The sequence below is a fragment of the Cryptomeria japonica genome, chromosome 9, assembly GCF_030272615.1.
Source record: "Cryptomeria japonica chromosome 9, Sugi_1.0, whole genome shotgun sequence".
NCBI lineage: Eukaryota > Viridiplantae > Streptophyta > Pinopsida > Cupressales > Cupressaceae > Cryptomeria > Cryptomeria japonica.
The window spans coordinates 478,976,953-478,992,123 of record NC_081413.1 but is presented as its reverse complement, the minus strand read 5'-3'; the positions used below and the strand labels follow the sequence as shown (position 1 = coordinate 478,992,123).

Sequence of the window (15,171 nt, the reverse complement as noted above, 5' to 3'; positions counted from 1 at the left end):
TAATCGGGTATTCTAGCCATCCCTCAACCGGGTGATCCCTAACAGGATCGGTTCCTAATAGAACCTATTGTATCAGTCTTTAACCAGACAAGGCTCCTAATAGAGTGGACTCCTAAAGAGTTCAAAAATAGCTTGTGGGTATTCATCCCCACCGCGGTTTTTCCCAGTTGGGTTTCCACATGAAAAATATGTGTGTCATGTGTGGTGTTATTCATGTGATGGTTTTAGTGGTTTGTGTCTGAAGGTAAATCATGTTGATCTAGCTGTTTATATATGTTTGATGATAGATTACTTGTTCATGTACTAGGGTGAAATGGAAATGAAGCATTAGATTGTATGAAAAGATAAGTGTCAACCAGTTTACGCTTGTCTCAGTTATTTTGGGTTTTGCCGGTTGTACTCTATTTAAGACCGGTGTTACTCTTTGTCTGTCAAAGCACAGTGTTTGGTGACAAACTGGTTTAGGATTGTGTTTTTGTCTGTACTGATTCACCTCCCCCCTCTTAGTACCAGTTTGTTACTATCCATTCATCATTGAGTTATCAGTAAGGAAATTGAAGATAGAAAGAAGAATAAAAAATATTTGACTAGAAGACTAAGTGATGTTGCAAATGAGAACACCGGACTTAGCTATGAAAATGATTTGTTGAAGACAAATCCGATGCATACACATAATGACTCCAATGAACTTATGAGGCAAAAAGAAATCTTAGAAAGAGAATTGGATGCTGCAAATCAGCACAAAGAAAAATTCAAGAAAATCTCAGAAGAACTTGGTGACTTGTTGAGGACTCATAATCCTAATGGTGACACTTGTGGACTTGGCTTTGAAGTTGGTGAAAGCTCTAGTACTATAAACACACAAGATCATAACAAACCGATAAGGCAACCTACTACTTACAAATTCAATGGCAAATGCTTTAACTATAACAAGTATGGTTATAGAGAAAATCAATGTAGATCTAGAAATTATCAGAATACCAATACACCCACCGGTCAATGTTCAAAATGCAACAAAGTTGGTCATAATTCTGAAAATTGTAGAATGAATGTGAGATGTTATGTTTGTGGAAGATTTGGACACTTATCTAATCAATGCAGAACACAAATCAGCATAGGATATGGGAAAGCTATTCAGAAAAATAATGTGACTTGTTATGCCTTCAAAATTGGACATATTGCTAAATTTTGTAGAAGCAAGTCCTCACCGGTAAATAACAAAGGTCCTAGTTTGAAGGGAAAAGAAAAAGTTGAAGAAGTTAAGCAGGAATTCTCAAAACAATGGATCAGAAAATCAGAACTGAATGTTGATACGAATACTCCTCCACTGGCAGAACAAAGTAGCACTCCACCGGTAGGAGACTCTTCATCTAATTGAATAAAATTCCCTTGAGGGTTTGACAATCAAATGTGAAATATGCTATTAATCCCTCGGTTGATGGTGAGAAGTAGAAATTACTTCTATACTGACAGATAAAGTTAAGTGATTACTTAACCGACATGCATTAAATGTGGTAGTTGGCAAATTAACATTATAAATCAGTGTTTTTGGCTCCATTTTACTTCACCGAGCATTCAAACATTCGAAGAGCGTGAAAATCTAGAGCAAAGGCATTTTGAGCAAAGAAGCAAAGCAATTCAGCAATCAATCATTTCTAAGGTAGAAAAAGGTATTTATAATCATGGCATCTTCTTTTGTACCTTAATTCATAGCAAACCCTACTGTAGTGGAAGTAATCAAGCACCCTAGGCCCGTAGTTCAGTTAGTTCCCGAAATAGCAAAGAAGGATGATAATGTTGGTGTGATTTCTAAAATTCCCAAAGGAGTAGTTTTTGCAGAAGACCCTAGGTTGTATATTCATTGCCACATAGAATAATTAGGTGATGAGGAAATCAAGAACATGTATAAGACTGTAATATGTGACGATTCTAGCAATGTGAAACTTGAACACAAAATAATTGAAACCCTAGGATTCACTGAAATTCTCAGCATTTCGGATTTCCCTAAGGAAGTTATAAGGATGGTATTGAGTAGGGTACATGGTGCATTCTTCTGGTTGGATTCAGTTCACAAAATTACTAAAGAGGCAGTAAAAGCTGTAACAGGGTTACCCTCCACCGGTAACAGACCTGACAAGACAAAGAAGGTCTCAAATGACCTAGTGATGAACTTAACAGGTGTAACATCTTATAAGAGGTCTTTAAGGGTAAATGATGTAACTAACATCAATTTGAGACTCATTAGCATGATTCTAGGCTACAAAACCACACATGCAAACAAATTAAATTCAGTTTCTAGTTTATGCATAAAGAGTGCTTATGATATGATCAAGGATAATGTAAAAATAGATGTGTGTGAATGGTTGAAGGATGAACTGATTGATAATCTTGGAAAGATCAAGAAGGACAAAAATGGGACATTTAGATTTGGTAACATACTTGTCTATTTAATGTTGCATATAACAAAACAGGTGCTCGGTATTGGTAACAAGAATCCTAGTTTTGACATACCGGTAGGCAAACAACTATCTGACTTACTAAACAACATGGGTGACAACAGAGAAAAGAATATAAATGAATACTTTCAAGCACTAAAGGCCCGGATGAACACTAGAATCAGATTATCACAAGAAATTATAAATAAATATAAGGATTAAATATGTTTTGTCATTAAGAAGGATGAGATCTGGATGGAGGCAGTTATCCCAAGAACAATTTGGGTTACTGAGATGGGTTATGAAAATGATGATCACATAATTGAAACATATGCAAAAGCCCTTCTGGAAGCACCCAAGGAACCTAAGGAAGAGGTATTTGGCAGTGTTGAGACCATTGAGAATCAAATTCAATCTAAGAAAAGAGTAAAGAAGGTAGAAGCAACAGTGAGAAGAGGATCAAGGCAGGCTAAGGCTATCAAAGAAGATGTACTCAAGCAAACTGGTATCACTGAAGATGAGTTAGAAGCACTACAACTAGAAACTCACCTTTCACCGGTAGCAACTTCTTCAGAGAGTGATATGCCAGCTGCATTTAAAAGAGTTGTGAGGAAAAGAGAACCTTCACCGGTATCTACACCTTTGCCTAGAAGAACTAGACAAAAACAACAGGCAGTAAGGCCCCGGCTAAGAAGATAACTCCAAAGAAAAAAAAGTTAACACCAAAGAAAAATAATCAACAAAATATTGCCCCAATTGACAAACTGTTGGATGAAATAACAGAGGAAGGAAAGCTTAAAAACATCAACAAACTATATGATACATTATCAGTTGATGACAAGGAAAAAGTTGAAAACAGTGTAATTCTGCACTTGGACATTTATAAGAAATTTCTAATGCAAGTTGTGGATGAATTATCGGTAGAACTGTTTAAGAGACTTGAAGCTAGAAGGCAAGCTGTTGTAGAGCTTGATAAGAAAATTAAAATTGAAAAACTACTTGTTGTTTACCCAGTAAACTCACCAAAGGAAATAGATGATTTAATCTTTGAAGCTAACCAGTCAGTATTCTCAACTGCACACCAGCATATAGCGCTTATGGTTGGTAGAGTGAATGAGGTTGCAAAGGAAACTGCTAATGGATGGGATATATTCCTTGTAGAAAAGAAAAAGCAGGAAGAGTATAGAAATCCTAAACCTATCAATGTATATCAGAAAGATAAGGATAAAGGAAAAGGTAAGGTTGGTGGACCTCCAAACATAAAAATAACAATAATCTACCCCCACCGCCTTTGGATACTCCACCGGTAGTAACTACTGAAGATCAACCGGCTAATGAGAGTATGGATATACCACAAGAGGATACAAATCATAATTCTATACACAGTTGATATTGATACTCAGAAAGTTAACATTGTGGTAGATAAGGACACAACTGGTAAGACAGATATGGCTAGTGTGCCACCGACAACAACTAACACAAAAGGTAAACCGGTAGATGGTAACACTGAACAACAAGCACAGCAACAGGCTGATCAACAAACAAAACAAAAAATAGAGCAATATGCTCCATCACAACAACAGGATAATACAAAGTCAGTGCCACCGGCAACAACTGAGCATGACAAACCTTTGCTTAAGGAAATGGAAACACAAACTGACCTACCAGAGGTCACCACAAGCAAGGATATTGCTCCCACCGGCGGGATACAGAGTGTTGGCCCTTCAACTGCAAGATTCAAATCAACTAATGTAACATAAGTTCTTTTGGACTCCATAAAGAAAATAACAGATTGTAGCTTACAAGCATACAAGGCTATAGATGATACAATTCCAATTTTGAAAATGATAGCTCCAAAATGTAATGTAGATAATAAGGATTCTTTGAGTCAACTTGACACTTTGTCTAAGTATATTACTGAAAACACTATGACGTTTGAACAAATAAAAGAGGAAGCATTCAAGGAGAGATTAGAAAAAGAAAAACACAAATTCTTTGAGGAAGAAATAAAGAAGTGTACAAGACAGTTTGAACACTTCTATCAGAACTGTGTAGTACATTGAAGGAATTCAAAACTTTGTACATAGACACTTGCAAAACTAACTTTTTGATAGTTGATATAGATAGAAAAATGAGCAAGATACAAGAGAAAATAAATCAACTAGCTGACAATTTCATTAATTCATTTGATTCATTATCAGTTTTTGAGCAGAAAATAACAAGTTTTGAGGAAGAACTATTAAAGCTAGAAAGAGAAAAGGAAAGAATAAAAAGTAAGGCTAAGGATCTTAAATGGAGACTAAGTCCAAAACTGGACTACCTAGCATCCTTAAGGAAAGAGATATCTGATGCTTTGGTTCAAGGACAGAAAACACCGGCAGAGAAAATGCAACACCTCACTGGTACAGTTCAGAGATAGAGGCAACAATAAAAGATAGCAAACAATTCATTGACAACTTGAATTTGGTTTTGGCAGATATTTTTTTAAATTGTAACCAACCGGTTACAAGGGTGAAGCAAGAAACCACACTCTATTGACACCTTGACAACCTTTGTCATTGATGCCAAAGGGGGAGTAGTGGTATGAGAAAAATCCAATAACTCAGGGATCATCTACTCAGGGGGAGCACACATTTTTGGTAACATTTTTGGACTTCAATTTTTGATACACTTTTGAATTTTCTCATGAGTGTTGCCATCAATGCCAAAGGGGGAGATTGTTGGCAAATGCACACTCCAATGAGACATTGTAGGTGATTGAAGGTTTTGTCATTGATGGCAACCTTACAATCCTATGACACCGGCAAGACAATCCACCGACACTAGCAAAGTCAAATTCTACACCGGCACATAGACCACCAACACCGGCAGTGAAAGGAAGCATACCGGCACAGAAGCCGACAGGAATTTTGTTGATAGTATATTTTGTTTATTACTGTAAAATCATTGTAAGCTGACTTGGCAAGTTGTAAAATGACTCATATATATAAGAGATCATTATAGAACATTTAGGTAATCATGGAGGAATGTAATTAGGCGAAATAAGGTAGACCTATTATGCAAATTATAGGTTAAGGATTTATGTAAGAAGAAGAGCTATAAACCGGTACTGGATCTGGCATAGTAGATGCTATTTTGAAGCAATACAAGACATTGGATTTATATAATCCATTTTGTAAGTCAGTGAGACTTCCTATTTTGTAATTGAGTAGTGAGCTCTAGGCACTTGGCCTTCTTGCATGTGCAGGCCCCTCTTGTAGCAGTAATATTCTCTTATTGGCCAGTAAGTGAATATTGTGGGTCACAAATCCCACTGACATTTTTCCCACACTGGGTTTCCTCGTTAAACTACTGTGTTATGGTGTGTTTTTCATGTGGTTGCTTTTATCTCTGTTTATTGCATTACTTTCTGTTTACCGGTACACTGTATTAATATGCTCTACGTGTTTTAAGTTAATAAAATCCTATTACCGATTAGATACTGATTCACCCCGCCCCCCCCTCAGTATCTGTGGGAATCCTAACACAACCAAGTAGCATTTTGTAACCAAGATCAAGGTCTAGAATCTAAAATATTGTGTCTTTTGTCACTAGACCAACCCTTATTGGTAGAGTTATTATTCCCTTGGATTGTGCACTCCATGTCATTATAGGCTTTAATGTTGATTTTCTTAAAAGTGTCTACACTGTGCTCAAAGTACCCTAGTGCCTTAACCAACTTTAGTGTGCAAATGTAAGACCCATTCCACCATCTTTTAGGACCCTTCTAATCTTATTCTTGTGGACATATACTTCAAGGTGTACAGGATCGTGATGTGAAGGTTTAAGCATTGGGGCATCATATTGGGTGAAAGCAACATGGGGCGTAGTAGAGATATTTTTTACCATGGCTTGAAAAAAATTGACATTGATGTTGTTGGGTACTATAGATTCTCATAAGGTTTTGACTGGGATTGCCTTGTGACTTGGTGAAATGTGAAGGATCTCAAAAATGGAGATCTAAGCAAGGGTTTTCTTCAAATGATTGACTAGGTTCTAATGGCCTATTGGATGGGTGAACGTGAATGAAGGCGAGAACATGGTTTAGGTAGAGTTGTTTTAGCTCTTGGACTTCGCTAGAATAGATGGGAATCTCACACACCACTATTAAAACATATAAATGTATATATGATGGTTGTATGATTTTATCTTGTAATTGATTTAAAATTCAAATTTGCATGAGTCCTTGCAAATAATATGCTTTATTTTAAAGAAAGATTTGTTGTTAAAGGAAGATTAAATATGAATATTGATTGTAAATTTTTGCATTCTTTATGTGAAGATATGTTTAACTAGATGAAATGTCACACTTATGTATTCACTTTTGTTGTTTTGTAAATAGTGCATATCTATATGTGTGTGTGTGTGTGAGTTCGAATATCGACTCGATCATGCACATGTATATATGTATATAATTATAATATATATATATATATATATATATATATATATATATATATATATATATATATATATATATATATATATATATATATATATATATATATATATATATATATATATATATATATATATATGCGGATTTATTGTTAGCATGTTATTTAAGACAAAGCTTATCGCATGGTGAAGTCGATGAATATTATCGACCATGCATGATAATAAACACATTATTGTTTGTTACAAATAGTGACTTAGCATTGTATCGAACTCTTTCAGTTTGAGTTATAGTGGACTTTGTGCTATGTAACATGGGCATTAAGTGGAGTATTCCATGTAGTATCATCTTGCAAAAGGGGAGTAATTAGAGTATCGACTTGTAGCAACAGACACTTAGAATTTGAGTTGAACACAACCATGACTTAGAGTTTGAGTTAAATTTTAACAATGCATGTAACAACCGCTGTGATTTAGGAGGTTACATGGAGATTATGGTTGAAATAAGTCTTTCGTGGCCAACTGAACTGTTAGACGTGCTGCGAGGTGGCATGAAAAACTATAGTGATAGATTATGCAAGCCTAGAACATAACATATAATATAGCATGCATTTAGCATAAATAAGGAGCATTAGTACAGAGAAAGGACACGAAGAAAATATATAGAAATGACAATAAGAAATATTTAGAGAATTGGTGAGAATAGAAGAGAGAAAAAGAATAGTAAATAGAAATGAAAGGTGAGAAAATAGAGAGGAAATAGCTCAAGTGATAGAACAAGCATAGAGGAGGATAAGCAGTACAAATCTAGACGCATTGCAGACAGATTTGGGAAAGGTTATCATTGATCATATTCCAACTTGGATCGTATTTTAGAGGTAGGCTCTTATTCGAGCAATAGTTTATTATATATTTATAGAGTAAGAATAGAATTATCTTGAGAATTGTTTATTTTAGATCACTAATGAAGAAAGAGTTAAACGTTGAATTAGTTTATGCATTAGAAGACATGATAATTTCTTTTGATATTTCTTTTGAAGAATCCATATAGGTATGTGCATTATGAAATGTCATCTTACTTAATACTCGTTGTAGAAAATTTACCGAATTTAGATAATTGAATTCGTAAATCATAGAAAATACTTGTTAGTATCAAATTTAATATGTTATTTGAAGAAAGAATGTGTACTCATATTCTATCCGTTTATATGTAAATATACATACATTTGTTACACCTTAGATTATTTTAATTCTTGTCTTTGATTTACTTGAAAAGATAGAAGTGAAAGAATGTTCTCTTTTTGGATATATATATTTGTTTGTCCATAAAAGATTGTTTTCTTGTCAGATATAATTGGTGGTAAATGAAAGATTGTTTCCTTCTATATCTATTTAACGAAAGATTTTCTTTTTTAACATTATATTTTAATCATGTGAAAAATAGGAAGCTAGAATTGAAAAATGAAAGATTGTCTTCTATATATTTATTCTAGTTTCATATGAAAATTAGAAAAGCTAGACATGCTTGTGTTTGTGGGAAAGTTACCTCTTGGGATGGGTGCCAAATGTGGAATCATAAAGGGAATAGTTTTCTTTTCCAAACTATATTTTATTGCTATGCATGACATTATACTCAACCGAGTAACTAATTGATCATTGAAATAGATGGGTTTGTTTATGCTCTTTACCATATCCTTGATTGATCTTTCTTGTTTCTTTATGGAAATAGAAAATTGAAAATGCATGTATCATTCTAGGAATGCACCAGATTCCATCTTATCTATTGAATTCTTTTTGCTAAGCAATTCATGCAGGGTTGGGTATTCTTGATTAACCAAGAATTTCGGGGAAGTGTAAGCTTCAAGGTTGGGTGGAATAAGCACTTGAATCTTGTTCTCGTCTTCATTCTAAAGATTCCATTGAAGATAGTTTGGATTGCAGATCAAAGGGCACATCTCATTCTTTACTTTATATTTTTCTTGTTATTGAACTTAAGGCATTAGAAAGGCTTAAGTATTGTATGTAGATATGCTTGAAATACTACTACATTTTCTCATTGAATAAAGAATCTTTATCTCTCTATAGAAATTTCATGTATATTATGATATAGATAGAATAATCATTTAGAGCTGAGAATGGAATAATGGAAGAAAATAGACTTATTAAAGGAATTATGAGTTTTTTTAAGAATAAAGAGTATTTCATTTTATTATTGAATTTGGAATGTTTTGCGTCCTTACAATAAGGATCCAAGCTTTATAGTTGCTAATGATATATATTGTGAAGCCAACAACTATATTATAAACTTTATTGAGCAACCTAAGCCTAAGTGTGACCCTTGCATCATTGTTGGCTCAAGAGATATCATTAAAGTACCTAATGGACCATTAGACATTATTGTGAAGATTAAAGGAAATATCTCATGTGGAGTGCTCATTGATCCAATATGTATGGTTAATGTTATCATAGAACAAAATCTCTATACACAACAATTTCATCAAGATATATATGATAAACTTGATACATGTGATAAGTCAATTTACAAGAGATTCGTATGAATAAAATAGAAGTGAATTTGGCTTGTACCTACAAATATTATTTAGGTTAGGTGGCTGGTCCATAATATTATGTTTGTTTCTCATTTTCATATACATAATAATAATACTCATTAAAATATTCTTCTCATCTAGGTGAGGCAGTCATTGCTAGATCCTTGTACTATTATAATTTTGACATTATATGCCTTAATTTGACATCACTCAAATCGGCAATAAAGACATTTGAGAATAATTCACCTTGTAATGGATTAGTTCAAAATCTCCTTGCTAAATTTGTTGTGAACACTCATGTTCTCTAGGGGCATCTCAAAGTGTATTGTCTAAGAAATTTGGGCATGGGTCTTTAAGTGCGTGATTTTAGTAATACAACATATTAATTTGAAAATATTCATGGAGGTATCATACATTAGATATAGAAGCGATGGGAACATCTATGGGCCTACATTACTAGGCAAGGCTCCCATCTTGGGTGCTAATACAAATAATATTTTTTAAAATGGCTCTAGAGGTGTCTATCAATAACATCTACAACAAGGTTGTGAGTCTCTATTGTCCATAAGGGTTATATAAATAGAGTAAACATAATATCTTTGACAAGAGATATAGATTGCATAAAGGGCATGTCAGACTTGTGAAGATATTGCTGAATGCTAATGACGTATATATTTGATATGATGGTTTTGTAAACTTTTTGTGAAGCCAAAGATATATCACTTTAACATATAAAGTTTTTTTGTTTCAACATGCATACACACATTCGTACATAACTTAAGCTCATGTTTAATGAAGTAAATAAATAGTTATATCAAATTCATTATAGAACAAATATATTGTTTTGAAAAGATAATAATATTTTAGATAAAAAAATAAAAAATTGTATTTAAAAAAATAAAATAAGATTCTTACTAATCTAATTATGTCACTTTATGTCCAAAACATTAATAATAATTATGTCTAAAAAAATTCGGGATTGTGACAACAAGGCTCCCATCTTGGGTGCTAATACAAATAAGATTTTTAAAAGTGGCTCTAGAGGTGTCTATCAATAACATCTACAACAAGGTTGTGAGTCTCTAATGTCCATAAGGGTTATATAAATAGAGTGAACATAATATCTTTGACAAGAGATATAGATTGCATAAAGGGCATGTCAGATTCGTGAAGATATTGCTGAATGCTAATGACGTATAACTTTGATATGATGGTTTTGTAAACTTTTTGTGAAGCCAAAGATATATCACTTTAACATATAAAGTTTTTTGTTTCAACATGCATGCATACATTCATACATAACTTATGTTCATGTTTACTGAAGTAAATAAATAGATATATCAAATTCATTATAGAACAAATATATCATTTTGAAAAGATAATAATATTTTAAATTAAAAAAAAAAAAATGCATTTTAAAAAATAAAATAAGATACTTAATAATCTAATTATGTCACTTTATGTCCAAAACATTAATAATAATTATGTCTAAAAAAATTCGGGGTTGTGACAGCAAGTCTCCCATCTTGAGTGCTAATACAAATAAGATTTTTAAAAGTGGCTCTAGAAGTTTCTATCAATACCATCTACAACAAGGTTGTGAGTCTCTATTGTCCACAAGGGTTACACCAATAGAGTGAGCATAATATCTTTGGCAAGAGATAGAGATTACGTGAAGGGCATGGTCACACTTGTGAAGATATTGCTCAATGTTAATAACGTGTATCTTTGCTATGATGGTCTTGTAAAACTTCTGTGGAAACTCAAAGATATATTACTTTAATATATTTTATTTTTGTTTTGACATGTGCACATACATGTGTACATAACTTATGCACATGTTTAATGAAGTAAATAAATAAATATCTAGAATTCGTTAAAGAACAAATATATCATTTTGAAACATAATAATATTTAAAAGTTAAAAAAGAGATGAAACAATGCATTTTTAAAATTAAAAGAAGATATTCAATAATTTAGTTGGTGTATAATGATGCCATTATATTTGACAAATTGATGTATGAAGATATTCAATAATTTGGTGTTATTTTTCTTTTCCAAATTGGGTGAAAGCTTTGGTTGTTTGAAAAATGCAACAAAGTCGGTTAAAACACTAGTTGTTTTAGTATGCATAGCACGTGAATGACCTCCCGTGAAAAACAAGTCAAAAAATAAAGATAAAAGATAGTTGAAAATGATAGGGAAAGATCTTACATGTGATGTTAAATAGACTATCTACCCACTCAACATAAAATGTAAAACTCACTTAAATATTAAAAAATAAAATTATGTTAAAAAATAAATATTATTATTTCTTTTTTTAAATACATACAATTAACTAATCAATCAAACAAATGTTAAAAAATAAAGTAATTTTAGTAATTTAATTTAGTGAACAATAAATATGTTTTTTTGTTTTCATTGTACAACAAGAGGGGAAGAGAAATAAACAAAATTGAACAATGAATATTGATTAAATCTTTTTTTCTTATGTCAACAATGTAGTTCACTATTTTGTTGAATTTTTTTACTATTGTCTATATTTTTTTATCTCTCCATGATTTAAGAATGATAGTTGAAATAAAAACCTTATTTTTGCATAATAATATCTAGAATTTTGATTTTCTAATTTGAATTATAATCGTACTTTGAAGTAATGATGATAAATTAATGCACAACTTTTTAAAAATAAGTATATCCTATAATCAAAATATAAATAAGATCTAAGCTACAAACTAATAAAAACTAAATACTTCAAAAAATCCTCTTTTATTGAAAAAAATAAATAAAAACTAAATACTTCTTTCAACACATGACAAAAATACCTATTCTGTCAAATAAAATATAATTCAAATCAAATTGAATCTATACGAAAACCACATTTGAGATCTGATATTTTGAAGCCTTGAAGAAAGTTTGATGTGGCAGTTAGCACCTTTATTAAAAGTACCAGTAGGGGAAATCTTAATAAATTGTGATAAATGATTAAAAAACATAAGAACTTGCAATGGCTATAAAACATGTTGGTCATAGGAATTTATAAGATCGATAAAACAAATCCAAAAGAATATAATTGGTGTTATTCCCATGGCAAGATCGAATAGAATGAATTGTTGTAATGACTTTGGAGCTTTATGTGATCATAAATTCTGAGTCTATATGTGATCATAAATCTTGAACATATTACTATATGGATATAAGTTTAGATAATTGAAAAACAATTGGAGGGAAAAAACAAAGAGTTTGTTAAAGAGAACTAGTTTGGGCAAAGCATGAACTCTGAGTTAAAATAACCATTATTTTAGAAAACAAGTTTATGCAAAGGCCTAAAAAATAGATTTTAAAAACACACATTTGCCCTTTTTCTCTTAGCAATTCATCCTCTAGGGCTAACAATGGTTTGTTGGGATGAACCAACAACTTAATGGTGAAATTTATGGGTCAAAAGGAAAAAAAATCAAGCAAAAAGAGACAATAAATAATTTTTGGGTAACCTAAGCTAACTAAAGGCAACAAAAGGAAAGTTTGAAGGGGTTGGCCAAACACTTATATAATAAAAAAAATAAGTTGAAGGCGAATTTTTATTAATTATCATGACATGTAGGGTGATGCATTGGGCTACCAAGTCATTATTGGAATGACATGCATGCATGTCCAAACATATAGATGGCCTGATTGATGATGATGATGTTAACATGGTTTCCTTATTGTTCTTCAAAATGGAAGTGTTCTCTAACAATCCACCATATGAAATTAAATGCATAACGAATGTCTTTAAATACCACGACATAGCAATATGTTGCATGAAATATGTACTAGGCCACTTGTATCTACCAATAGAAAGGGGTGGCAACATTTGAATTTGAAGTTGAGGTTTAACAATCGGAGATCATTCCTATGCTCTTGATGATTGGTTTAGTCAATCCAAAGTCACATAGAAGTAGTTTGCATGAGTAAGTAAGATGGTGAGCTCAAAATAAGGAGCAAATGCATCAACAATAATACCAATGAAAATAAAATAAGAGTGAATAGATAACCATTCCATATATACAAATTTAAATGAAGTGAAGATAAATAAGAATCAAACCACAAACTACACACGAAACCTATTACTTGTTAATATATTATTCTTACGCACAAACTACATACAAAATGTAATGAAATTGAGGCTTTATAATTGGAGATCATTCCTATGCTTCCCATGATTGATTCTTATCAATCCAAAGTCACATGAAAGGGATTCACGGGAGTAGGTAAGGTGGTGAGCTCAAAATAAGAAGCAAACACATGAACAATAATACCACTTAAAATAAGATGAGAATGAATAGATAACCATTCCATATAATACAATATAAATGAAATGAAGATAAATAAGAAACAAAACACAAACTACACACAAAACACACCACTTGATAATATATTATTACATTAACACCCGCATTAAAATAATCACACCAACAAAAATATTCTAATTTCACCATTACACTTCTATCTTGCAAGCATCTGACGTGGGCCCAAGAAAAAACTAACCCATTTGTAATCAGATAAAGCTCAACACAAACCTCCCAAGTCCCAAATAACTAGATAATCTTCAACCATTATCTACGTTGTAGAGAAAACTAGGTCTAATCCTTGCTTAACCTACAAACAAGTTGGAACAGGCTGTGAATAAAAGGTTTTGATGTCACCATAGTTATCAGTCAAGCAAACAGGCAGAATTATATGAAAAAAACAAAAATCTGTGGCTACAATATTGTTGGCGTGTCACCATTGGATTCTGCCACGAAGATCCATTAAAGACTTTCTGGCCCTCAGAAAAACATCCCAAAAAGGCCATATTTATTGTATTTCAGGCTCACCTCCTTGTGTGGGGATTCCAAAAAATAGAAGTCATTATTAAAGCTTGAAATTTTTTGAAGCTGACAAAAGTCTGGGTTTTGTGATATGGGTATTTGCTTTTCTTCACAGGCAAATGAATCCCAACCCACTGCAAATCTAATCTTAATGGATGGAAGCATCAGGCAGTTTTCTGAAGCTCTGAAATGTGGGGAGATTTTGCAAGAATATTCAGGCCATTTTATCTGTAGTTCAGATGGGCTTTACATAGGCAGAAAGATTTCAGAGGTTCTTAAAGAAGATGACCAGCTGCAACTTGGGCAGCTCTATTTTCTTCTTCCATGCAGGAAATTGGAGTATGTGGTCACAGAATCAGACATGGGTGCTCTGCTTTTTAAGGCCAGTTCTGCAATTAAACAGAAGAGAAGCAGAAGCCAAAAAGTGCAGCCTTTGTTTGATGTTAATTTGGATTTGAAGGAGGAAAGCCAGGAATTGTCATGGGCAGAGGAGGAATGCAGGGCAGACTTTCTCTTGTCTCCAAAGGTCTCTGGTTCAGCTGCCTCCAGGGTGGGTAAAAACCAGTGGCACTTAAAATTGGAGACCATTATGGAGGGTGTGTGAGATTAGAATTCCAAAAGAAGTAACAGTCTCCATGTATAGGGCAGATAAGATCTGCACATGTAATATTATGTAATAGTATTTGTACTGAATTTGTTCTGAACAAACAGGTGAAAGTTTTTGAACGTTGAGATTCTATTAAATGATGGATTGTTCCAGTGATTTTTATGTTAAGTCTGTTGTATGGTGGGTCATTTTGTTGTCTTTTTCAATAGAGTTGTTTTTGGTGATTATTGTATATTGTTCATAAGATTATCTTGTTATTTGATATGAAAACATGAGTTTTAGATTGAAATTTC

General features: G+C 32.7%; 1 protein-coding gene across 1 annotated transcript; it reads left to right on the top strand.

Annotated features, from left to right (window-relative positions):
• The first annotated feature begins 14,362 nt into the window (after positions 1 to 14,362).
• Positions 14,363 to 14,875, top strand: LOC131075987 (uncharacterized). Its single transcript, XM_058013001.2, has one exon. The coding sequence runs from the start codon at positions 14,363 to 14,365 to the stop codon at positions 14,873 to 14,875; it is 513 nt and encodes a 170-aa protein (XP_057868984.2).
• Positions 14,876 to 15,171: the final 296 nt, after the last annotated feature.

Bases quoted from the DNA above. Each gene is read 5' to 3' on its own strand.
- LOC131075987 (XM_058013001.2), top strand. From the start codon at position 14,363: ATGGGTATTTGCTTTTCTTCACAGGCAAATGAATCCCAACCCACTGCA.